The sequence below is a fragment of the Rhipicephalus microplus genome, chromosome 8 (genome assembly GCF_043290135.1).
Source record: "Rhipicephalus microplus isolate Deutch F79 chromosome 8, USDA_Rmic, whole genome shotgun sequence".
Lineage (NCBI taxonomy): Eukaryota > Metazoa > Arthropoda > Arachnida > Ixodida > Ixodidae > Rhipicephalus > Rhipicephalus microplus.
Window position 1 is genome coordinate 32554345 of NC_134707.1, and position 26345 is coordinate 32580689.

Here is a 26345-nt window from a genome sequence, read left to right on the forward strand (position 1 = left end):
TCGAGGCGACAGCGGTTTCGGTTTCTGGTCGGCGTCGCAGGAGAGGAGGCAGAAGCGAACGAAGAACGTCTTCTGCGCCTCGGGCCACAACGCGCGAAAATCCGGGTCCAGTGCCACCTCGCCGAAGCTCGCCAGCAGGCTTTCGTAGGCGAGCCGCAGGCTGGCGGCTTGGACGTACATGGCGCGACGCCGCTCTTCGATGCTGCCGCTAACTTCACGCTCCAGACCGAGTAGAGCGTGCAGACGTTCCAGGCAGAGGGCGCTCACGTTGAACATTCTCACCGCTGCCCCGTGCTGCGCTTCCATAACTTGGAGTGCGACAGCCTGTCGTAGAGAGATGACCGCGAAGGGCGTCAAAAGAAAACAAAGCAATTGTAGAACATTCATCCATGCAAAGTGAACATCCACTTACTTTCATTGCGCTATCGGTAAATTCTTAGCAGACATAGTGGCACCTAATTGACCACTTATCTAGGGCAAGTTATATATTTGTTTCCTACTTGTCCATTGTGTGACTTTTTCTCAATGCGACCCTTATTTATGAAGTTGTATTTAACGTGTGCACAAGCAGAGTTCAAATCTAAGAGAAACGTCATCATTTTTCCAGGTGTTACAGCCTAAATCTAGAACACAGAGCTTGAATATACTGATAAATGCTATAACCAAATGCGTAGGTGATGTGCCCGGTGTTAAGAAAAAGTAGCCTACATGTGCCTGACACGTGTTCCATAGTTTTTGTTTTCCTATATGGATACAGCATATGTTAGTACGCCAATATTTCGGGTAAAATGCTGTGCTGCCAATGTTATGGCTGTGCCCCACGGGCAATGTTGTGGCTGTGCCCCACGGGCTATGCCAAGGCTGCTGAAGGTATCATATCTCATTAACTGGGAGACAATATTCAGAGTACGAGAAATTCTGGGCTTGAGCAAGTGAGACAAAATAACTAAGGTGTGCAACACAAAAAATAATCTGTACGATAAGATTTATACCCATAACCAAGATCTGCCATTATTGTCATCACTTGCCGTCACAGGCGGAGAGCAAAGGGGCTCGAGCTTCTCAGGGCTGCATCAAAGAGCAGAGCTTTCCTCCCTCTCCTCGTGTTGTCCCGAGATACTTTTTAATGAACTTGGCTTAGAGTGTCTTCCATCGCTAACGGACTGTTGTCCATCCTGTCTTGCAGCTATTTCACAGGTGTCTGCTAATAGGCTTTCAAAATCCAAGTTATGAAGCAGTGACAAGTAAGGAGTCTGGCGCCTCGGTTGCATTCAGAATGTAGTTGGAGGATGGCAGTAATTGCGTCATTTTCTCGGCTCTTGGGCCAAATAAGTGCGCGTAGTACGTACGTACGCGCATCAAGAAATTGAAAGTTTCTTTAAGTAACGCGCATCTGTATAGTATATTTTATTAATTTCTGTGAGCCTTCCGCTGTCTCTCCGGCTGATAAAGATGTCGAAGATAAAGATGATAAAGATGTCGAAGAGCGTTTCGGGCACACTGCCCCCTCTGGGATTATGAATACATCCACCTATGCCTGCAGTGTGTGCGTGCTACAGGACCGCATGCAGTGCAATCAGCAGGACCTCATTACATAGAGTGTGTGTGCACATATGGTGCAAAATGACGTGAAGAACATAATTTCTTGATGAGAAGCAGATACCTGTATGATTTTCCATTACCGGGATGCCAATTCAGGTGGTAACACGATAAAACAAATAGGCTGACTTCAGTGAGGTCTTTGACGTTTCACTTTAAGGTGCCGGATAAAAGGCGGCGTAGTGGTGCAAGAAATTTTCAACGCCCTGCTGTTGTAATTAAAAATTATATGCACCAGCGGGACGCTAGTCATCTGATGTGACTTTGAAGAGTGAACTGTCAGTGGAGATATTGTTCCATTGTAAGAAAAACTGCATGGAGAAAAAAAAACAAAAAGAGTAGCAGCGCACACATATTTTAAGGTATGGTACGCAGAACTTCATTTGAAGATCCAAAAAAGTGCCCCCCACCCCACCCTCAAAGTAACATCATGGGCTCCTTTCACATGGGGACAGTTATACCAAGCCTAACCGCCACATTGGACAGCACAAGGTCGATGCTAATTATGTGAGCACTTGAGAGCCGAGCTTCGTTCCGGGCCTCTGATGTCCTTATCCCAACCTAAGGAGAGACACCGCCAAAGTACGTGCTCTAAAACGAGTGTTGCCTCGCAGCGAGGTTTCTGCAATCTAAAATTTTTTGGGAAGAGACAGTGACATAATCCCGCTGGTAGTGGGATTGAATCCCGGCTGGGACGGCTGCATTTCCGATGGAGGCGAAAATGCTGTAGCCTCTAGTGCTTAGATTTAGGTGCACGTTAAAGAAATCATGGTGGTAGAAATTTCCGAAGCCCTCCACTATGGTGTCTCTCATCATCATGTGGCGGATTTGGGACGTTAAACCCCACATATCTATCACTCAAGAGACAGTAACAAGTGAGAACATAATAAAAAGCATGAAAACCACAAGTTCATACTGAAACAACAAAAAACCAGCGCTTCTGTGGTTACTTTCTGCCTTCGTCCACGTGTTTTGCGCTGTTTCCTTGATAATTATTGGTCGCACAAACCGGTGAGGAATTGCACTCACCGCTGCTCTCGAAGGTATCACGGCCGGTGCGGCCATTTCAGCGAATGTAGCAGAAATCAGCGCCCCCACGGTGGCGTAATTGTACTGGGATGGCACGCCCGTCACGTACAGGTACGGCGACATCTGGTACACCGTCGGGACCACCAGAGAGTGCAGCGTTGGCGAGTACGCTAACTCGTGGTGGCCTTCGAAGCGCGATATGTACATCTGCCGCAGCGTGGGAGGTGAACGGGCCTGCCTCTCGTGAGTGTACGCCATGGCCCTTAGGTACAAATCGACGAACTCGACACTCTGCGTTTCTATGTAGGCCAGCAGTGGAGCGTAGTCTTCGTCTTCGTAATCGACGTTTGGATCGAGATGGTCAGGCTGCGATTCCGACCACATTCAGGATGCACAAGTCGTTAGAAAGAAAGGACGTCATTCAATCCTTGGGTTAATTGACACGTCGTTTTTTCAAGAAACTGAAAAAAAAAACTTCGTTAAGAGTGACAACGCCTAAGCAGCTATCCATTTTCGTTGCTGAAATGTTCTTCATAGATGTTATACTGAGTGCAAAACACTAGACAAGCGTGCAGTACAATAACATTTGAGCACATTTATGGCTGAATTTTCTTATGTATCCCAGCTCCAACACTCTGTTTGGTGCTCCTGTAACTCTAGAATACCTCCAAATTATTGTACATGTGATTACAACGTACCGAATTGGCCATACTATAGTTCCTTCTGAACGTGAATGTTCTATCACAATTTTTAAACCCTGCCTGACGCCACCTAGTCATTTATCTATAACATTAACATGCTTAAACGTTGCTGAAAGCACGCACTCACCCTGTAATTTTCGGATACCACCAGAAGGGTCATGAGATCAATCTTTTTACCCATGACACTTCGCACCGTCTTTGGAAGCCACGTGAAGAGGACGTCAAAGTCATGCGACATCTTCCTGATGTTTTCATCCATATCTTTCAAGACACTCACACTCTGCCTCACGTCCATCACACTCGCAATAAGCTTAGGCCAAGAGTGGGCGAGAGACTTCTGGGCAAGCACGAGGCAAAAGCTAGCGGTCATCGTTTCGTCGCGTGATACTCTTTCTCTCGACATCTCTAACTGCAGGACCTCAGCGTCCAGGTGCGAGGCAACATACAACGCCGTCACCGCGATACTGTTATTATCCGCCAAGTTGCGGAACGCTTTCCTGAGTGATTGCGCGCCAGTCACGTAAGCGGCGCGAGTCGAATAGACACGCTTGCCGCTGGAATGCAGGACGTCGTCCAAAATTTGGACCCAGTCGGCCACTGATACGTCGGGAAGCATGCCCTCCAAAATTTCTCTCAGAGACTTGGTCACTTCCGGCTCTTCTCGCCATTCTACGGAATGGTTATCCCCGAGGTCAGCGTCGACGGCGAGGTCGACGTCAACTATTTTCTCGAGGTCCTTCTTGAGAACGCGATCCAGCGCCTTCTCCAAGTCGTGTCGTTGGGCCGTCGTAGTGAGCTTACGGAGTAGGGAGTAACCACGCGAAAGCCTCACCACCAGCTGGTCGTGCTCGCTGAAAACCTCCACGGTCATTATCGTCTGACACCCCGATAGTATAGCGGCTTTCACGAGGTGCGAAACAAGCTCCTTGTAGCTCTGGGAGCCGCGCACTTGATTCCATTTGAGCTGGTTTCGAGCCGACTCTAAGGTTTTATCGAAAGGCAACGGCGCCGATTTGGATGACACGTAGTAGTGGCAGTTCCCGTAGACGTGTCGCATCACCTGGACACCTGCACTGCCCGTACTGCTGTCTCCTGCGAATCAGGTTCACGATTTGTATCGGTACTCCCATCATTCACAGTCTGCGAACAGCAGCTTTGGTCGAATACGTTTAGCACTACCAGCGCACAGGGGCAATTATCTTGTAAATCCCTGCTGCACCAATGAGCCGCGCCCTGCTGAAAGATGTAATTTGTCTTTAAACATAATTGTGCTTCGGCAATAGCTTATCACAGCTCAGATTCGTGTGGCGAACGTCGCTAGAGATATCAACTGTCGCACACCTCAACCAAAAGAAATCCAAAGCGTCTTAACTTACCTTATTCTATTTAACAGGCCGTGTCGACCATTAGTGGTATTCTAACTGAGATAAAAATTTCTATCGTAATCCTTCCGCGACGGTAGCCTACGCGTGCGACCATAACGGAAACATATTTTGCTTGACAAAGTATGACGTGACGACATTATTATTGAGTGTCAACTGCGATAAACACGCTGGAATTGAGATATTGGTGGAAACACAGGGTGATACTGTTTTTACAGCCGTGGTCATTACGTGAGGTATGTAAGAACGCTACGCAGACATAGCTGCTTTCATAATTATAATGATTACATTATTAAAGTAAAAACAAAAATAACAATATTTGATACATGTATACATCCCAAAACCACCTTATCATTATGAGAGACGCCATAGTAGAGGTGTCCGGAAATTTTGACAACTTTGGGTTCTCTAACGTGTACCCAAATCAGATCACGCGGGCCTACAGCATTCTCTCCTACATTGAAAGTGCACTCGCCGTAGCCGCGATTCGATCCCGTGACCTGCGGGTGAGCAGCTGAGTACCTTAGCCACTAGACCACCACGGCGGAGCTACGCGTCTTGTATGAAGTAAAAAAAATGCATGAGGTAATGACAATACTACGCTCCTAGATTGACCATAGCAGTCATTAGAAGGAACAATCTTTTTTCTGTATTTGTCGTTATAGCATTAAATAATAAATGCAGCGTTCCATGCACGCTACAGGTACTCTTGTTTTCGGCGTCGATAGGCGTATTTTGGGAAGCTGTCAGGTATAGACTTTCGAGGCACATGTGGCAAGCCACGGGGCCTTGACGGTCAAATCAGTGTAATCGCGCCCTGCTTGTATGCCACTTTTTTAGCATGTAGCCTCTAACTAATACGAACTACACTCTTCAATCTAGATAGAGGGAGGGAAACTAATGCGTTGCTTTATTTGTTTGAACCTAACCTCACCAAAACCAGCAGATAATGAAGTACTAGAAAATATACTGAAGGATAATGTCGACATGGTGTCGTTTCTTTTGCTTTCCTTTCTGCAAAATCTGCACTGCAATTATTACAGTGCACTCGAAACAGCACAATAGTGCCCCTCTTCTACCACGTGGACCCTTCAGAGATAAGTGTCCTCAATTGAGTACGTTCCTTAGAAGGACCACATATAATTGGAGGAACTTTGACATATACGCATTTTAATAGAGCAGGCTGTTCAGCTAGCATATGCTTCACTTGGTAAGCACTGCCTCTTCTCTGCCATGTCTTTGCATCCATTTCTCTTTGCGCTAGTTGCAACTTGTTGAAAGCAACATAAGTACTTGCCTTGTAGTGTGCTAACACGTTCACCAAAGAGCAGTAAGACACACATAAAAGAAGTGAACGCGAGCCTGTTGGAACGTTAAAAATGACGTCTTCTACCAGAAGTTCTTTTTTTTTGTGTATAGCGTCGCACTTTCGGCGTAGTGTGAGAAATAGTAGTGTGTTTAAAATTACGTATCTGAGGCGAAAACGCTGTAGGCTCGTGTGCTCAGATTCGGGCGCACGTTAAAGAGCCCCAGGTGGTCAAAATTTTCAGAGTCCTCCACTACGGCGTTTCTTATAATCTTATGGTGGTCTCGGGACGTTAAATCCCACATATCAACATCATGAAAAGTACGCACCTTTGTATTTTCTAGAAAAGAAGCACGCTACTTACTAGTTACGTATTCAGGTTGCGTCTCAGGTATACGATATATTTGCTCTTTGATCGACAATGTTTAAAAGTTCGAACTTATTCACCAGGACAAGATGGGCGTTGAGGAAATATTTAAGCTTTGACCGGTTGGCTGAATCGTGTGAAATACAGGTAGACAGACATACATACCAAAATTTCTGTGTTCAGGTAATCCAAAAAAGGCTATTGTTTTCAAAACAACGCGAAGTCGACACGTGTACGAGAAAAGCTATAGTCCTCCATGCATTTTGGCATGGAAGGATCAGATGGTTTGACGAATATGACGCACTGGTCAAGAAATTGATAATGTCCCAATCCCATCGTGTAAGGCGTCAAGCACTTCCCGCCAGACAGTGGAACATAGCCTTGGGTGGGTATGTGCCACATGTGTTTGACACTTAGTATCTACCCAGGAACGACGAGGACGCACATGGGCAATTTTAGCACGTGAGCGTTAAGAAATACCCGACATCAGTAGCGTCGACTTGGCGAATGCAAAGAATAAATGTCAGGGTCTGAGCTGCAATCGAACCCAAGCATTCTGTGAAGCAATGGAGCATTTTAACCAAAAGCTACGCCATGTCTCAGAACTACTTTTCAAATGGACGCTAATATTTCCGAAACGTCAATAGTGGTTGCAGTGCTGCCTACCCAATTTTATATACGTATGTACTCCTTTGATACAGCCGTCACGCCGGGTTAACGTCAATTGTGGTTAGTTGCCGTACGCAGTAGTTGATTTATGTAGCATTTTAGAGGGCCAGCATCCTCGCGAGCATCAGCGCTTCATATCAGATTCTGGTGTTGCTAATACGCATGTTCTAGTTGGCATCGATGCGCAAGTGCAAACAAATGGTTATATAAACATCTACAACTCTTCATATGTCTTTGCGTGCAACATTCGCAAATACACTTAGCGTCATTTCAGGACGTGTCACTCAATGAAAAAATCACAACCTTCCCTCCGCATGCTTCGCATAACGTCGATTCCCAGGTACGTGGGATCTGTCGATATTTTACTTAAGATATACTCAAACGCCCTACTGTTTTTCATGAAGAACACCTATCATCTAGCTCGACTTTCTGATACATATATCGTTGGAGTGAAAAATGCCATACAATTAAGTGAGAGCTGATATTGCATAATGCATCTCCCCAGCATCTCGTACGAACCTTCCCAGCCAACGTCGCGCAGCAGAGACTCGTTGACGCGTGCCAGCCACGCGGCGATGCTGTCCCGACGAAAGCTGCCGCCGCCGTCCTTACGTCGCTCCAGCCACGAGTCGCAGACGTAGCCGTAGAAGTCGTTGCACGCGTCCTTGCTCGTGTTGAGCAAACGGGTGAGGTAATCGCGCGCCGCCAGGCATTCGGCCGTCACGCACGCCAGCGGGGACCGGGCGCGCTTAGCGTAGAAGAGCAGCATTACGGCTGTGATGAGCAGGAGGAACATGACCGCGCTCACCAGGAACACGACCGCGGACAGGATGCGCTCGTCCCTGCTGTTCCCGTTTGTCACGAAGGAGACGTTGAGAGCTGCACGCGTTGCAAGGCGTTTCTTTGTTAACGGAGCTGCGCCAATCTAACAATAAGATCATTACTTCTAGGGTTTTACTTCCAAAAGTTACAATATGCTCGATAAAGTGGAATGCTGGGCCAGTTGGTACAACATAATGTGGAAAAATATGAGCGCAAAAAGTAGAAGGAAAAGCACTTGACCGGAAATGTTTGAATGTTTTCTAGTAAAAGTTTAGTTGTAAGTGAGCGTCTTACCTGTCAAGTACTTTTCCTTCTATCTCGTGCGCTCATAGATTTCCACATTACAATATGCTTATGAGAGACGCCGTTTTAAGGTGCTCGGGCGATTTCCGGCCACCTGAAGTTCTTCAACGTGTACTCAAATTTAAGTATATGGGCCCTAAATAGTGTGTTTTCTTCTAAATGCGGCTGTAGCAGCCGGAATTCGATTCCGCAATCAATCAGGTCAGCAGTCGAGTGCCATAACCAGTAGGCCGCCGGCGCGAGTACTGTTGTCACGAATACCAAAGCTTGAATAAAAGATACATTGGCTAAGCTGTGAAGATTCACGATGGCGTATAGAAGCACAAAATACACAAGATACGTAACATGTCTAAGAAAGAACCACACAGTGCAAGAACTTCCATCTAGTAAATTAGGGAACAGGGACAAGTCGAACTTTTTTACTGTTCTCTTCATACTATGCAGTTCAATGATTTAGCTGTGAACCCCATGAAGACTTGCCCTGTCTGGTTCTTTTTTTTTTCGTCCTTTTTTTTTTCTAGATACTTCTAAGTGTATCAAACACGAAGGACGATCAAACTTCAAAAGGCGATTCAGAAAACTGCATCAGTTCTTGTACGCATACCGCCCCGCCGCGGTGGTCTAGTGGCTAAGGTACTCGGCTGCTGACCCGCAGGTTGCGGGATCTAATTCCGGCAGCGGCGGCTGCATTTCCGATGGAGGCGGAAATGTTGTAGGCCCGTGTGCTCAGATTTGGGTGCACGTTAAAGAACCCCAGGTGGTCGAGATTTCCAGAGCCCTCCACTACGGCGTCTCTCATAATCATATGGTGGTTTTGGGACGTTAAACCCCACAAATCAATCAATCAATCAAACACTAAGGACGATGAAACTTCAAAAAGTGATTCAGAGAACTGCATCAGTTCTTGTACGCATACCATACCATTACTGATATCACCGATTTCAGCATTGCGCACACCACTTCCTTCGATCACACCTTTTACGAATGTAACGATAATAATACCAAGGGCCTTAGGCGCAAAGAACACCATAAAATTTGGAGCATGCAGTGAACGGATGGCTCGGAAAAGTTCGGCCGTATGACCTCCTTTCTGGTGCATGGGCATCGCATAGTACATGGGCCTCCTCTCGCGTTTCGCCCTGATTAAAATGCAACCGCCACGACTCGTGTCCAACTTGGTGTTTTCGGGTGAGTAGCGGAGCCCTGTAACCGCTACGACAGCATGTCGGATTTGAATAAAGAAACTCGCCGAGGATGCGACGCGCTTGATAGTGAATAACGACGCCACAAATGAAATGCGCATGTGGGAAAGTTTTTAGTATAGTACAGCGGGGTGTCACAGACAGTAACGTGCGACACACGTTCATGTGATCACGCTCAGCGCGCTTACGTTCATGCAGGGAAATTCCATTTATGAGAGTTTCGCTCCCGCACGAAAAGAAAATGTTTTCCTGAACGTATTGCTACTAAAGCAAATTGCAAGCTCACAGATAAGCGCATGTGACCTAGCCTTAGAAGCCTCGCCGTCGTAGCCTATTGGCTATAAGGTTCTCGGCTGCTGACCCACAGGTCACAGGATCAATTCCAGGCTGCGGGGGCTGCATCTTCGATGGTGGCGAAAATGCTGCAGGCCTGTGTGCTCAAGTCAAGGTGCACTGTCGAAAAACCCCCGGTAGTCAAAATTTTCGAAGCCCTCCACTACAGAGTCTCTAATGATCAAACTGTAATTTTGTGACGTTTAACACTACATCTCAATCAATCAATAAATCAATCAATCAAACAATCAATCACATACACAGTGTTAGAATAGGCGTACTCTGTGAAACAACCCGCCAATGAGGTACTGCAGGAGGAAAAAGGCTTCAGCTGGTGCATAAAACGAGCTTGCATGTAAAGTCAACCACTCTTATGACACATAAAATCATAAGAAAGTGTTATTCTGGTGAGTCCCTCTTTCCTACTGAAGGTTTAGCATCAGTCACACTTCCTTTCGCAATAATTACGGGCTGTTGGAAATTTTCCAAGCCCTTCAAAATGGCATCCAACATATATACTGTAGTTCTGCTACACAAAATTCAAGATATTCACACTAAATATTCATATTAGATTGCGGGTTTTAGAGAGCTTCATGGTTCAGAGCTTCGTGGAACGCTCAGTAGTCTTTCAGTTTGGCACTGCACTGTCGTGACTGTGTTCGCGCTCAACTTCCAACCTCTCGGGCACTGGCGTGGTTTGAAAACACTCAACGTGAAATCACACCAACCTCTTATCTGTAAGTTAGCTTATAATTTAATACCATGGTATTCAGCAACATTGTAATAAAAAGAACTATTTCATCCGAGTGAAACTGTGCCGATGTGAATTGTGTTGCTTTTAAAACATGCAGTCTTACGAAACAAGTGGCCTCTTTTCAGAAAAAGGGGTCTTTATCACCCAAGCAGTTTCGTGCGACGCCAAGAGGCATGTTTTGCGCTCTCTGCACACGTAGTACTACTTAACAAGTACTCCAGGTGAAAATCTTGGCTGGCTTGTTTCCCGTCCCTGTGACAGCTTTGGAGAAGGTTGGGTGACGTGGAAAAGCTGTACAAATGCGAGATCCCTTTCGTATTGCTAATTAGTTCCTATGGGGGTAAACATGACGTTTCACACGCAGTGCCTCCCCAAGGGGCTTCTTTTTGCGCGTTGCAAGTACTACAAAAATCCCGTCGGAATTTCTCACACGAACGTGAAGTAGTAGGTGTAGTTCTTTTTTTGCTTGCCCAAGTAAGCCACCTCTCAGAGCTAATCTAGTGTTTTTTCTTGCTGACCATCTGCGTTCTCCTACAAGAGACACAAAAGAAGATAAACAAGAAAACTGCACGACCCATTGCTGTTTCCGATAGTAAGCGGCTTCCACAGTTTTAGAAGGCTTCTCCCACGCTGCCGATTCTAATTCCATGAAGAGACGGGATACTGTCCACTCACGGCAGTAAGACCACATAATCATTGTAGATGGAGCACCGCTCCTTGGGCCTGCATCTTCCCGATGCGTAACGGAGCTTTCCCCGCAGGATGTGCTGTCACCGGTCTTCTTCCTCGATGCCGCCTGCTGCTTCGCCTCCACGAAAACATCCTTCTTCTCATCCGGTGCCTCGGTGACCTGCGAGAGGCATTTACTTGTAAAATACATCGGTCCAGTAGGCTGACCAACAGTAAACGTACCTTCGCGAAAATTTTGAGCTAAATATCTTAACATTTCGGGAAAGTTGTAGAGCGCGTGAATACAGAATGCCTGGAAAGCGTATGTTTTTTCAAGGCCGTCTCGTTTTTTCTAGTCTTGTTTTCAACGAAGCGGACAGCAAGTACCGTGAGAGGGCTCTCGAACTCTCGTAAGGGCCAGGTCTAAATACATGCCATAACTGCTTAAACGCGCTGAGACGACTAAGAGCTAGCAAGTCAGTGAAATACGACAAAGTGACGAACACATGCAGCCAACATTCTTTCTGTAAGCAAGAAGGAGCGCAAGCATCTTTCATAGTTAACTCTTCATTTAGAACCTTTGCCGTACCATTGTGTACTATATATAAAAATGTTACAAAGTAACATATATCAAGACGCTTTACGATATATAAGGATGTTATCCAAGATGAGTTATAACTGTAAAACAGCGATGAACTTTTCTTTCTCTTTCGGAAAGAGAACGAGTATCTCCAATGAAGAAGGTGTGACGCGTGTTTGCTTGCTGAGCGTAATCATCTAACTACCATTTTGGAGCCCATGTATAATATAGTTAAAGTGTAAGCACTCTACGAGATTCAGTCTTACTTACACGTGCTTCACGTGTTTCAGGTGACACCTCACGCATGACATCATGTGACTGGCTTGCGTCATCAGAAGAAGCGCCTGCCAAACAAAGAAATAAAAGGCGACAACTTGGCAATTACGCCATCTTTTTGCTGCTGCCACAGTGAGTAATTGACGATGCAAGAATGCAAAAAAAGATAGCAGCGCGTTTTATGCACAAATCAACACAAAGTGATCGTAAGTGCAAGCTTTCGCGTTTGAGAATTCGACTGAGAAAACAAAGGTAAATCTAAGTGGCCCGGAGGGCCAGTGGACCCAGCGGAGAAGCGGGAAGGGGGCCGGGGAATAGAGTAAGGGAGAGCAAGACGGAAGAAAGCGCAATAGTTGAGGAACACCCCATTTTTTAAGTGTGAATACACTTTATAAGCGACCCCAAACCATCCACCGCCGTCGGCGGCGTCCGCAGTCTTCTCTCTATCTTTAAAAGAAAGAGGACTTGGCGGTCCGCAGCGAGACGCTCTACCGAATAAGCCACGGACGCGACGCTGATATTGGTGTCAGTAACGCGCCTTATACCCCCTCCCCCCTCGCTCGCTCCTCCGCTCTCCTCGCTCGCTGCAGCTGTGCGCGCACCCCTCTCTCTCGCGCGCCTGCCTTCTCTCTCAGTCTCCCGTCGAGAGCGGGTCGTGAGGGGGAGTAAAGTTAAAATCCGTTGGCATTCGCCAGTGAGTTAACGTAAACTCCCCCGTGTGATCAAATTGCGATTCCCAGGAACCATTACACCATAAAGGCACCATAGTGTGATTAATAAATTTAATAGTGCGAATTAATAAATTCCCCTCATAGCATCACCCAGTGTATTCGCACCTAACCATGTTCACCCTCGGGGAAATGCTTGGGAGTTTTTTATACCTGTTGAACAAGGTACTAGTTAGTTTAAATGGAGAAGAGGCTCCGCTTCGAAAAGGCTTGCATGCTCGTCGGCTGCGTGCGCTTCACTGAGGCGATGAAGTGAGTGGAAGAGTGGCTTGCTCCGTGTAGCATTGATTCTGCCAGCATGCCGCGCATGCGCAATTTGTATCTCCACTCGCTTGCTAGGCCCGCTGAGCCACTGAGCTATCATTGTCAGTTACTATGTGAAAGCGTACTATACCTTCTGCCAAATAATTTGATGAAAGGGCTACTATGATTGCTCCGCTTCTATTTCTTGAGGGCTTGAATTTGCCACAGATATTTTTAAAGCAAAATGAATCGCAACGTTTATCTACAGGCCGCTTTACCTGTTACTTTTGGGCCTTGATTGCTAGATGATACCGAATCCAGAGGTGGATTCTCCAGGCTTCCACCAGCCCCTGCAGGAATCTGGGAATCTCGCGGTGGCGTCACTGTCACCCTTGAGGGTCCATCGTTGGTCAATCTGCCTGGTGATTCCGCGGATGTCTTCGTAGCGACTGCCACACCTGTCTGTGAGTTCTCGAGTGGAGATGGATCCTGGATAGGCGCCAGCTTTACAGGGCGTGTAAGCGCCGGCGATGGGCTGTCTTTTATCTGTGGAACGGCCAAGTTAGGCTCCTCTGCTGGGTTGAGAGTATTTGCCACCTGACTTGTTCGTGCGTGGGAACCGGTGCGCTTTTTCATTTTCGACTTGTGTCTGAAATGAATGTTTTAAAAAATAGGTCACACTTTCACCGCAAGGTCAAGCTAACGAACGCTAAGCCAAGAAAATGAAATAGTATAGACTATTTCATGGGTGGGTTCAGTGCGGCCATGTTGGTGCCTTAAGCTTTGTGTTTTGTACCTTAAATAACTAAACAAACAATGTTACAGTAAACATTCAAGCATGAGAATTGTCGGTTTGGTGCATGTGAAGTTTCATGGCCTCATTAGTTTAGGTCACCAATACAAAAACAAGAAAACATCGGCTTAACCGCCCAACAGGATGGCGCCCACATGCCTTACGTATAATAATCCAAAGGTAGTGAAGCTATAGCAGCACAGTGAGTTATCGTGAGAATAGACATGCGCGGAGTATCCCTTTATGGCGAGAGGATGGGGGGGGGGGAGCAGCGTTTGTCACAGCGCCACCTCCCTCCTTACTGTGTTTAACTTAAATGGCAGCTATAAGTTTAGGGCAAAATAACGTCTCCAAAATTGTTGTCGGTGAAGGTTTTTTTTTTGGCACCGCCTTTGTAAATTAAACGCACGACTATGACTATAAATGAGACCTATTTCGTTCAGTTGCGAATTCGGGACTCTTAAAACTCACCCGGAGTGAACCCGTTTCGTCTTGTATTCGGTAGGCGCTTCCGCGGCTTTGGTAGGCGGAAGATTGCCGCCTTCAGGTCCTCGTTCGTTCACCGGCGCCGTGGAAGATGAAGACTGCGACTGCAGAGAAGGCTTTTTGACGGCGTCCGCTTTCGGTCGCTCTGCGCTTGTCGAAGACGTTGCCGAAATCTTCGACATCGAGCGCGCGCGTCTTCTCTTCTTAGATATAGGTCGCTCCGTGCCCACTGATACAAGCGCGTTCCCACCGACGGCTGTCACATCACCTTTAGGGTTGGCGACATGGGCGGTGCCTTCCGTGTGTCCTACAGCGTTGCTCTTGACGTGGAGGTCCTTTCGTGTCGGGCTCACTTCATGCATGTCTCGTGTGTTCCTCGAGGTGGCCGCCTTTTCAGAGGTTCTCCCGACCGCAGGCGTTTCCTGGGCCTCGCTGTTGGAATCCGAGGAAGGCCCTGCCCGAGCTTCGTCTTGGACTTCATTGTGGCCGACCTTGAGACTTGCTACGGGGTACATGGTGGTGTGATCTTCTCTGGATAATCAGCCAGATAAAACTATATCTCGCAAATATGACGAGGCTGTGTTAGAAAGATGCAGACCTTGAAGCAACTGCGCGAGACAAGAGGAAGACGACTCAGAAGCGCGTGTAAAGCCACGTTGATGATAATTGAAATGGCGGGGCCATTGAGGCTTGCAACTGTATTGTCCACTATGCCTGCTACAAAATTTGTTGCTGAAATAGACCCAGTCCTAGTTGAACGTACTGGGGCTGGTGTATTATGAGTGTTAATATTTAGAGAGGCAACCCAACATTTTCATTGTCATTTCGTACGCCAACCGGGCTTGAACTGGCTTTTTGCGCTAAATGACAAGCCACCATTTGTTGTTCAAACTTAATGGCAAGAAAGTTGATTTCACAGTTCTGAAGAGTGAATTGCATTACGTAAGTAATTCTTACTTCGAGAATGCATGAGAACTAAATTATCATTTTAAGAATATGGCAATATCTCTAATTCTTGAGATAATAGGTGGCGTACCACTCGCAAATATTGAAGGCTGTCTAACTATGTGTTTCTCTGCAGTTCTTGAAGCAAACAATGTGCGCAAGCGACGTTTAATAAAATTGGGCTAAATAAATATGCAGTGTACAATAATAATAATTCAGGTTTCACAAACCATAGCCATCATATGATTATGAGGCTTGCGCTTCTGGAGGGCCCCGGATATTTCGACCACCTGGGGTTCTTTGTTCATGCTTTGATGATTCACGGTATACAAGCCCCTAGCTTTTTGTCTCCACCAAAATATGACCGCCTTTGTATCTGCAGTTCGTTAACAATCTGCCATAAAATATTTTTTCTCTGACGCAAGATATAGATACGACAGAGTAATTCATGAAGGTGGTGCTGTAACGAGCCTTAGACGACAATCAATGACATCAAGAAAGATTGCAAGTGTCAGTCGCAGTTTTATACAAAATTTACTGGTTGTAGGATAGTGTGGTGTGAACTTCACTAAAAAGTAGTTATGGCATGTAGCGACCTCACCCCCAACCTTCGCATGCGAAGGTCGAGGCTGTTTTCTCAAAATCACTCAATCGACCAAGACTTTTTTGTACCTTTCTAATATTATATGAAGAATTGCAGTGTTTGAGAAGAGTTTTTTTGTTTTTTTTGCGTAGATGACCTAGACACATGAACACTTACTCCCTAAATGAGGGCTTGATCACAAAAACTTTGTCAAAGAGATGTTCTTTCTTGGCATTCCAACTTAATAAAATAAACAGAGAGCGTTGAACTTTTGTAATTCATACAGAAAATTTTCACTTCAATAATAATTATTTCTGTTTCTTCTGAAAAATTTGCGGGTGTTTGACCTCGAATACAAATTTTATTTCTACCCCGTAAGTTCTGCATAACAGTTTGAATAAATTTCCGTTTATTAATAAAACATCATCTTGTAAGGCCCCCAATATCACTTTGCTTCTTCACCAGTCCTTTGTAGTGGGTGTGAACCATTGGTTCGATACAAGGACAAGGAAGCCATTCCTGCTGTGCAGCATTTTCCGTACTGCCTAGCTGATCACCATGGCGTTTCTGAAGATCGAGTTGCCGGCGCATCGAAAGAAAGTCATCATCGTGGCCGGTCAAGTTGCTATCGTAGCCCTTGCAACGCTGGACTTCTTGCTGTTGCTATGTTTTTTGATGCCCGCCAAAAAGTGATTAGTGTTCAAGTCGTTCATGCTACCCCGAGAAGTGACTCATGCACGCCGATTGCCGAGTGACCATGCGTAACAGGCGCAACAAAGTGCGCTGGTTGTGATGTCTCTGATACCTCCAGCAAGCAACAAGTTCTTGTGATAGTGTTTGGGTGCAAAGTGTTTCTGGTGCCTCCTGATACGTCTCTGCAACAGAACACAGACTTCTTGAATGCAGTTTGAAAACTTATGTGGCGAATCCAGTGTGAGTATGTCCGGTATTTGTCCCGGTCAAGAAGTGACCCCAGCTTTGAATTCGCACGTGCTGCACCGAGTTGTGGCTCATATTGTACGGCGTTTTAGGAGCGACCATGCGCAACCCCCGGAACAAAATGTGTTGGTTTTCATGCCCCTGAGCCCCCCAGGAAGCAACGAGTTCTTGTGAAATTGTTTGGGTCCACATAAGATCTAGTGTACCCTGATGCGTCTCTACCTGACAACACAGACTTTCCGAACGCATTGTGGAAACGTAGTCGTGAATTTCCTGTGTTTATGTGGAGTACACTTGCAACTGCCCTAAACTTAAAAAACAGCTCTCAGCATAAAGCACCAGCTTTTGAATGCTGAAGACCGAGTGTTAGCATGAACACGCACACCAACAGCACACACCACGCTCACTCTTAATTTCTTCGTTAGAGGCACTGGGATGCATTACTACACACCAGTGCATAGAAAATGAAAGCCTTGCATAGCATGTTTCCGATGCTGCTGTTGTAGATGTATCAGTGCACTAAACTATTTCGTGAGACCTTCTAAAGACTGCACAAAAGGCAGGCTGAAGCAAACACAATAAAATGTTACCTCGTTGCATCGTTATATTCCGTTATCGTTGTACATAGCTTAGGTGTTTGCACTGACACCAAGTTCATAGCGTCAGTGTCACAGACATATTTTATTTATTGTTCAGCAACTGCTAGGAAAGCCAGCTAGTATTTGTAGTGGTGAGCGCACTAAAAATGCCTCACTTTTGTGAAATGTTGAGTTAGGAGTTATTGCGATACGTCTTATTTGAAAACACTTCTATGCAATCGGAAAAATGGGGATTGAAGGCAATGTTTTCAGTTATCTGACCGAATGTGATCATTTGCTGATCCGTCTGTAAATGTTAGGTGGAAGAATGTGAAACATTTGCTGGCACATTACTGCGTAGTTTATGTCCAACTATTTGGACATTGTTGTTTGAGGCAATCGTCTCGCAATGTTCATGAAACACATTGACCGTAGTGCCGTAGCACTACAGTTTTTTTTGTTTTCTAAATATAGACTACACTTACCCACATTCTGTTTTTCAATTAATGATGTTTTATTTTTACTTACAGTGGCCTTCGTATAATCATCCTACTTATTACAAATTTATATGGGGTCCAGAGAATACGCGTAAGAGACCCGACGCCACCCGTATAATCTCACGTACGGCCCGCCAATCTCTGCTTGACGATCCGTTGGCGGGCATCCGGAATGGCGTTGCGCCATAGCGCTTGCCACCTCTCTACGCACCTGCCGACTTACCTGATGTAGTTGGAATGTGGCTTCACCACGGTGGTCTAGCGGCTGAGGGGCTCAGCTGCTGATCCGCAAATCGCCGGGGTTGAATCCAGGCTGCGGCGGCTGCATTTTCGATGGAGGCGGAAATGCTGTGGCCCGTGTGCTCAGATTTGGCTGCACGTTAAAGAACCCCAGGTGGTCGCGATTCCCGGAGCCCTCCACTACGACGTTTCTCATAGTTAGGCGTCTGTCATAATGGTTTTGGGAGATTAAACCTCGCATATCGATCTTCATCAATCGTTCTTGGAATGTGGCACGATATCGAAATAGTTAATTTCTTCGAGTTTAAAGCAAATGAAAACTTTGAATGAAACAATGCAATTCTTAGGGCATGCTGTGTTTTAGACGTTAGCCAAATATTGCACCCAATTAGGGTGCGAGTCATGAAACAGCAGAAAATAACTCTCAAGTAGCCATCTCTAGATGGCTAATTGGAAGGCTAGTAAGATTTACTCACGAAGAATATAATAAAGGTAATAGTTTGAATACCATATATCGCACCCACAATCATGCATTATATAAGCATTTTGTAGCAAACGTTTCAGTCAGTCTTGTAAAATACTGCTTACTGTTCTGAGCTACAGCCCACACTAGCCTAATGTTACCATCTTCCAACATTCAGAAGGGGTGCCTTTTTTCCTATTCTCTTAACGCGCAGTACAAAATGACTGAGTGGTCTTGCATGGCAATGCATTTTAAAGTGTGAGCCAAGAAAAGGAAAAAAATAACTGAACATCGTCCCTCACAAATTTACGTTTTCTTACCGTAGAATCAAACTGCATGAAATTCCGTAATGCATAGCGCACTGAGTGCAAATCACTGAACATATAATTTAAAAATGCAGAGTAAGCTTGAAAAAAAGCCTTTATGTCTTTTAATGTTTTGCTGGAAGTCAGCGAGAGAAAGTATTCAACATTTCCTCTGGCTTGTCCCAAAGTACGAAAACATATCAATACATGCCCAAATAAAACAAGCGTTCTAAATCTCACGATTTGAATTTCTCCCGATCCTAATTGCGGCTTTCACTCTGCAAAGGGCGAACTAATAATGAGTGGTTTTCGTAAAATATAGATTCCGGGTTTTATTTCTGAATAGTTCCTATTACTACGGCCAGAAATGATCTATTCAACCATTGGGACTGATTAACGAATTGCATGTAAGCGGAAGCGTGTTAAACGACATCGCATTGCAATCATCGTTGTTATCAACAACCATCTGAATTGAGCGCCACCATCTTCACTTCCACAATAACGAAGTATTAGTTTAAATGTAAAAATGGTTCCTGATTTTTTTCCTATTACAGTGAAATAGTGATACTTTTATTGTACTTTATAAATAATAATTTCTGTTGCAGAGTGGAACACAATTCCACGTCTTCAGACGGGCAAACGTCGACGTTTTTCTTCTTTTTCAGCCTACAGGGGGCTATTCACACGCGCCAGTTCCTGCAAAATCGAACACCGCATACAGCTTTCTTCGGAGTGTACAAAGAAAGTGTTATTCCCAACCATCTTACTGAAGTTCGCGTTGTGCTGTTCTTCTGACAGTGAGAATTAACGCACTGCACTGTAGATATCGGCACTCTAAGCAAGGACAACATCATGGTGTACTGGCTACAACAGGTGAGAGTTACACTTTCATTGTTAAGGTGCGGTGTGGCAGTTTGCGTATGAGGGCATACTGCTAGACCACACCGTCGAAAACTTCTAAGCAAGTTCAAATGACAATTGGTTGAGTTGCTACGGGTTAGTAGTCACAAGCGGTAGCCATGAAAGCAGACCAAATCCCCGAGGAACGCAAGGAAACGAGTGCCGAACTCGGAACCTAAGTTCTTCAGGAGTGTGATTGCGACTCTTAATTCACCTAAACCAGCATCTTTAAAACGCATCATGACCAGAAATTTTGAGAAATAATCGAGGCTTGGCATGCACATAATAAACAAAAATGGCCCCGTATCTTCATGGTAATGTGCAAATGTCGCCGAAAGATGATAGTCTTGCGTCTGGAGATAGTGAACAAAATGTTTATTTGATGTTCTGCGCAAAAAAAAAAAAAATCGGAAAATGGTATTCAGGAGGCGCTGAGTTACAGTAACTCAAGCGTGCAGCGGAGGCGAACGAGCGTATCAAGTCTCGTCAAACGTGAGACACGGGCGCTATCTGGCAGTTATCTTGGAAAACGAAGCGAGTGGCTCTGAGACGGGCGTGTCGTCTCAGCAAAACATTGGAATCACTTGCCTTTTCGTGCAAGCATTGCTTGGTCATCACAGCGTGATAAACGCTTCGGTCCTTATAATTACTTATGTAGGCGATTTCTAGTAAAAGACGCGCATACGGAATATATACGTGTTGTTACTTTGCCTCAGATGTGTGCAATCATTCCTTTTAGGGGCGAAGCTCCTTAGGGCGTGGGCTGTGCGTCCCCTGTAGGCTGTATGTAGCCACCTCTAGTTTAGTTCTTGCAGTGTTCACTAGATGGCGGTACCGTCCCCTGTATGTAGCCACCTCTAGTTTAGTTCTTGCAGTGTTCACTAGATGGCGGTACCGTCTCCTGTATGTAGCCACCTCTCGTTTAGTTCTTGTAGTGTTTACTAGATGGTGGTACTTGTAGCTGATGATGAAAAGATGCAAGATGTTATAAACTAGAAAGCGGTACTTGTAGTTGATGAAAGACGCGAGATCTTATAAAATAGGAATGATGTCACATATGGCGCGTGTCATTGGTTGAAGGCAATCGTTCGATTTAGTGCGGCGACGTACGCTAGGGGGAGCGATGTAATAAAATCGAGTGGGCAAAATGTACAGAGGATTCATGGTTTACCAGGTTTACCTCCGGAGCTTCGCCCACTCATCATCATTCACTTCGTGGATATGGCGGAATTTTTTTTATTGACAATTGCACGAGTGTGAACACTGAATCTTGAGCAACATTGGTGGGCGCTGCGGATGAGATCGGCCGTTTGGTGTATCGGCTGGTGCGGTTTAGCGTACCCGGTATCTTTAAGGGTGGACAAACTGACAAATACACAGACCAAAACTTTTGCGTGTAAGGTCGCTAAGAAAGACTATCGTCCTTAAAAAGTGATGCATATGCTTCCCATCTATCATTTTGAAGCACAAATAAATTTTGCATTACAAGGCTGCGTGTTTCTTCATGTTGGCATTATTTCAATAATGTAGCTACATGCCCATTATATATATATATATATATATATATATATATATATATATATATATATATATATATATATATTTGTGCATGTGAATAAAATTTAACGTGCGCGTTCCGCACTTGTGTTTGCGTGCTTCTTGATGCTTTTGTTTTCATTGTGTCAATGTCAATTCATAATTATACTTTGCGTAGCGTGGATACAAGGCCCTTATTTATTGATTGCGATCAGAAGCGTTTGTGTTGTCACGCGTTAAGTTCCGCATAGTTCATACAATTTACTATTTCGGATATCAAACGAACAGATGATGAGTATTTTTAGCACATTTGTACAATGGTTACCTACCTCAATTCTAATTGGAAGATAATCGTGATTTACGCTGTTGTCCTTCATGAAAGCCTCTGTGGCGGCGGCCTACAGGACGATCATCAACTGTCAGCAAAATAAATTATGTTGGCTTTTCGTGTCATCTATGGGCAAAGAAAACGACGAGTTATGGCCACTAGACAAGCGCTGCAAGATTTTGTACGCAGCCGTTGTAGAGAGCTGGTCACGCGATCACGTGTTGGCTTTCATAAAAAAACGACCGTGCACATTAGCCCGTAGAACAAATATCACTTGCCATAAAAGCAAAATGTTATAGTGACAGAGTACTTAGGTGATATATAGGTTTTATGCATCAATATATACATCACAAATGTTACCACATAGACGCATGTAGTTCGTCCGTCTTCCGTTTCAAATCCCGTGTTTCTGTTTGCCCCCTACCGCAAGTTAATAACTACTTATGTATGTCCGCATGCTTTGAAATTCTACACATTCTACACAGTGCTCAGCCATAAACCGCTAAAGATGTACATACATAGATAGATAGATAGATAGATAGATAGATAGATAGATAGATAGATAGATAGATAGATAGATAGATAGATAGATAGATAGATAGATAGATAGATAGATAGATAGATAGATAGATAGATAGATAGATAGATAGATAGATTGATAGAACGTTTTTTCATGTGCTATGAGTACAAGCGGCGTAATGTTGGTGCGCCCTTTTGTCTTTGATTTAGATGGAATAACCTGTGCTTATGATGGAGGCTATTGGTATACGTCACTCAATTTATTTTGTTTTCCCAGAATACGAAAGCAACGCCTGCTATGACACCTGAAAGTGAACATGCAGGGCAGGCTTCACTGCCTAGGAGGCTCAGTCGTGCCGTAGTATTCCTGTTAAGTATGATGCTCCGGAGCAAAGAGTTCGGCCGATTTGCCTTGCTTTGCCTGCTGGTAGTGGCAGCTGCGTCTGTCTACGGGATTTCTGAGTGGTTGGAACGGACCTATCCCAAGCCTCCGCGGCGCATCCTCACTGGCGAGCTGCTCAAAGGGTTCGAGAGGTACTCGCGGAACGACAAGTTCGTCGAGAAAGTGCTGGTGAGTAGGACAGCATTCTGCTTGTTCAGTTTTGATACTTACATAAGAACATACGGATTACACCAACGGCGCAGCTAGTCCGTACATCCCCCAAAAATTGAATTCACGTGACACAGGAAGAAAAAAAGTGCAAAATATAACGCTTATTTTTTTCTTGCCTCAGTTCACTTTGATTGCTTTCTCAATATGCCTCTCCTTCAAATTATTCTGTTTGGAAAGCACGAAATTACTTTGGTGGAGAAGGGGAGCGTAACGAAACTATTAAAGGATAGAGTTGATGACAATGCAGAAATATCATTCCTGCAGAATAAGGTGTACGTTTCTGGGGGTCAAGTTTTTCGTAGACTACAGTGTCTGTGTTTTCCCGACTCATTTTGCTTGAGATAGCTTTTTTCATGGACGGCAAGTAATATTTTTTAGTGCGTTAAATGTCTAAGGAAATGAATGGGACTTGATAGGTGAAGCGGACGCTCACAGCCAACTTCTCCCTAAGCGTGCTATCTGTGCTATTTCCTTTTCTTCAAGAATTCTGTACACTATAAGTGGCTTGCATTTTCAAATATTAAATACAAAGAGCAAAAGTATCCAAATTTTAGATTTTTTATATGGAAAATCGATGATACAGTGCCGATATATTTAATTAGCCAAGAATAGGCATCTGGCGAACGATTGTTTGAAAGAGTACAGATGAAAGCTTACCTACACTACGTTTTTTTGTGGCACCGACAACCCAAATGAAATGGGTTACGTACACTTTTACAGCCTTCTTCATTTCTGTATTCTTCCGTCTTGTGATACCTGAAAGCTGCACATAACAGACAAGTAAACGTGAAGTTTGTTCGGTCATTGCATCGTACACACCGTTGTGTAGGTCCACACAAGTTCAGGATAACTTAGGCATCATTTTTTTAAGTGTAAGATTGAAAGAGAATAATACTTGTATGGCGTCACTTTATAATTCTACACATATTTAACACCAGTTTTACACGTAGTCCTATCAAGCGCATTCGGGTAACGTTAGCCTCATTTTGAGTAAAGACGTTGTGGATTCAGCCACACTTTGGTAAATGACTAGAAAATGCTCTTTTCAAGTAGGAACATAAAATCAGCCAAATCCATCGCAGCCACAAGCGTGTACAATCCTATTCACTGCGTCTAACAGAAAACCTCACAATGGTCGCACATCAAGCGGTATGTCACTGCTGGAAAAACAGCCAAGCGTCAAAGGCGCTCCTTGAACTCACATAACGATCAATCCTTGCAGGATTCAATCGTGAGGGCAGAAGTACCGAAGACAATACCCTGTAACACTACGGCATGTCAGTGGTTGGAGACACAGGTGAGCCTGGGCGACCTGTCGGCAGACCGTCCACCAGCTTGCCAGGACTTCTACGAGCACGTCTGCTGGAACTTCGAGGGTCCATCCCTCTACGAGCAGGCCTCACGTGAACTTATGGTCCAGGTTGCGAACCTCTTGGCATCCACGACAAATTCCCAGCACAAAAATTCTGACGTCAGCGAAGACGTCTCTATGCTTCATAAGTGCATAGACGGTGTTTCGGGTGCTGCAGCTTTTTCACTAGATTGGTGGGCATCTTGTTCTCTTTTTGTTATAATGGCCAGACCTATTATGTGCATCTTTTTTTGAAGCTGGCTAAAGTAACACTACCTTATTGTTACGGCTGAAGCGTAAAAATTTAGACAGCGAATAAAGGCTACAACAAGGACAAATGCTAACTTCCAACTATAATTTTATTTTTGTAACGCATAAAAATATATACCTGCTCCATGACGTCCTAATCGTATCTGTCTTTGCACTATAGGGGAAAAGGCGAATTTTAAGTCATGCACAAGATGAGAATGTATTGCTCACAAGCAACGATGCCGATGCTGGTACCGGAAGTTTTGCGAAACAAGCTCTTTAACGCTGTCGCGTGAAAATCTGTCTCAAATTCCTGAAAAAATCGACCCTAATTTTGTAAGGGGTGGATCGAGGGACCTTCCTGCGTAGGGACGGGCAGCCCTAGCCTCACCGCCACGTCATCGACCACCACGTCTTTGACCTCCTGGACAGCCTTGAGTACTTGTAGGAAAGAGGGACTCTTGAGCATGGAATGAAAGTCATTTTCAGAGTATGCTTGAGGTTTTCTGTAAAAAACCTCAAGCCTCCTCCTGTACCTCCTGTACTTGTTGCTTAAATCACTGCGATTGTGGCTGTCAGGACCAAGCTGTGAAATTTCGGAGTAATGAATATAAGTGAAGAGACTGTTGTATTCTTCATCCAAACTTGGTACCACTAGTGCAAAGCTGCTATTTTGAAAGTTAGGGTTTTTCTATTCACGGTCATATTCTACTCTCTGCTCTTCGAAATGTGCGTCAGCCATAACAAAAATTATTTAGCAACTGTATCAACCTTTGTACTCCCGAGCACTGTAATGCCGTGCTTTTTCTTTCCATTGAAGATTTATTATGTTGTTTATTCTTTTTATCGATTATATATTGTCATGTCGTCGTGATGTGGGTGAAAGCCACAGTTGGCGTGTCGTATTTAAACTTTTTATTTAGCCGAACTTGTAACCTGGAAACAGAAACAAAAAGTAGAGCAAGCAAGTGCACCCTGTACATGGATATAAGCGGACAAGACCGTACTCGAAAACTGGGATGCGCCATCTTTTATACACCACGCGTCGAACTGACCAGTACTATCCATCTATCGAATAACTTTGAGTGTTAGCACCCTGTGTGATATTTAACAAAATAATCTGCTGCAAACGTGAAGCTCCTCGAACATTGAGGAGCGATATGCGCGTAGTATTGGTGACAGTTTTGGTGGGTTTCAGTACTGCAAATTGAAATAACGTGCGTGGCAGTGTAAAAGAGCAAGTCGGTGGTGATGCTACAATGCTGCCTTAGTATTTGGCCTGAGGAACACCTATTCTAAACGGCGTGCGCAATTACGCAGGCTTTCTAGAGGAACAAACAAGTTTTTTGTGCAGCACTTATGCACTTTTCTTTGGGTTATTATTAATACAGTGTCAAGTTACGAATCAACTTTCTATTTTTGTTATTCTGCAGCAATTTCAGTGTTAGAAAGCCTATCAACAGCGCAGAATGCCCACACCGCTACCCCAGCTTACCTGTCAAGGCTGTTCATAAGCTCCTCCAAGGCCATGACGTGACGAATGTGGGGGAGTTTCTTTCTCGAGTAAAAAGGCAAGTATCCTTGCTCCTTGTTTTAGTTGCGACTGGTAAAAACAAGACATGTGCCCATTTCATGTAACAAGATGGCACTGCACGCCTTTAAATATACATGGAGAGATAAGGCGTCAAATATTTCTCAATATGACGATTGTGGCTAACACTTTTCGTTTGACGATAAAAACAGGTATTGCTCGAAATCCCGGCCAACATTTGAGTTGTAGACTACCAACGACACAGCTTCAATTAATTACAGATTTATTTATCCACCAACAAATTGGCAGTTCCCTCGGCAGATGCAGCGACGCCGTTTTAATCGCTAAAATAGTCACATCACAGCCGCTGTTCGTGGGACCATGGGTTCTCGTGGTTTAGAAAATTCCTAAGTTTTAATTGCTCTGTGAACCAGTCAGTCGTTAAGGCTGGTATCATATATGTAGTGCAGATTCATAAAAAATTAGTCTTCAGACCAACCTTCACCTTTAACAATGCACTTATTTC

General features: G+C 44.7%; 2 protein-coding genes across 2 annotated transcripts in view; both read left to right on the forward strand.

The window, feature by feature from the left end:
- The window catches only part of LOC119165755 (uncharacterized), a 52347-nt gene extending 35033 nt beyond the window's left edge, over positions 1-17314 (forward strand). The window contains exons 11-12 of the mRNA XM_075871470.1: positions 12007-12124; positions 16236-17314. The gene's annotated coding sequence lies outside the window, so the exon portion shown is untranslated. The remainder of the gene's footprint in view (positions 1-12006; positions 12125-16235) is intronic.
- Positions 17315-22355: 5041 nt separating this feature from the next.
- On the forward strand, positions 22356-26022 carry LOC142768445 (uncharacterized). The gene is made up of 3 exons (XM_075870419.1): positions 22356-22646; positions 23911-24233; positions 25722-26022. Exons 1-3 carry the CDS (start codon positions 22374-22376, stop codon positions 25924-25926), a joined length of 801 nt encoding a protein of 266 aa, XP_075726534.1. The 5' UTR covers positions 22356-22373; the 3' UTR covers positions 25927-26022.
- The last annotated feature ends 323 nt before the right edge of the window (positions 26023-26345 follow it).

What these genes read in the sequence shown, in the direction of transcription:
- LOC142768445 (XM_075870419.1), top strand. Translation starts at nt 22,374, where the DNA reads ATGACACCTGAAAGTGAACATGCAGGGCAGGCTTCACTGCCTAGGAGG. An exon ending in AGTTCGTCGAGAAAGTGCTG is followed by an intron (nt 22,647 to 23,910) that starts GTGAGTAGGACA and finishes CAATCCTTGCAG; the next exon opens with GATTCAATCGTGAGGGCAGA. An exon ending in GCAGCTTTTTCACTAGATTG is followed by an intron (nt 24,234 to 25,721) that starts GTGGGCATCTTG and finishes GTTATTCTGCAG; the next exon opens with CAATTTCAGTGTTAGAAAGC.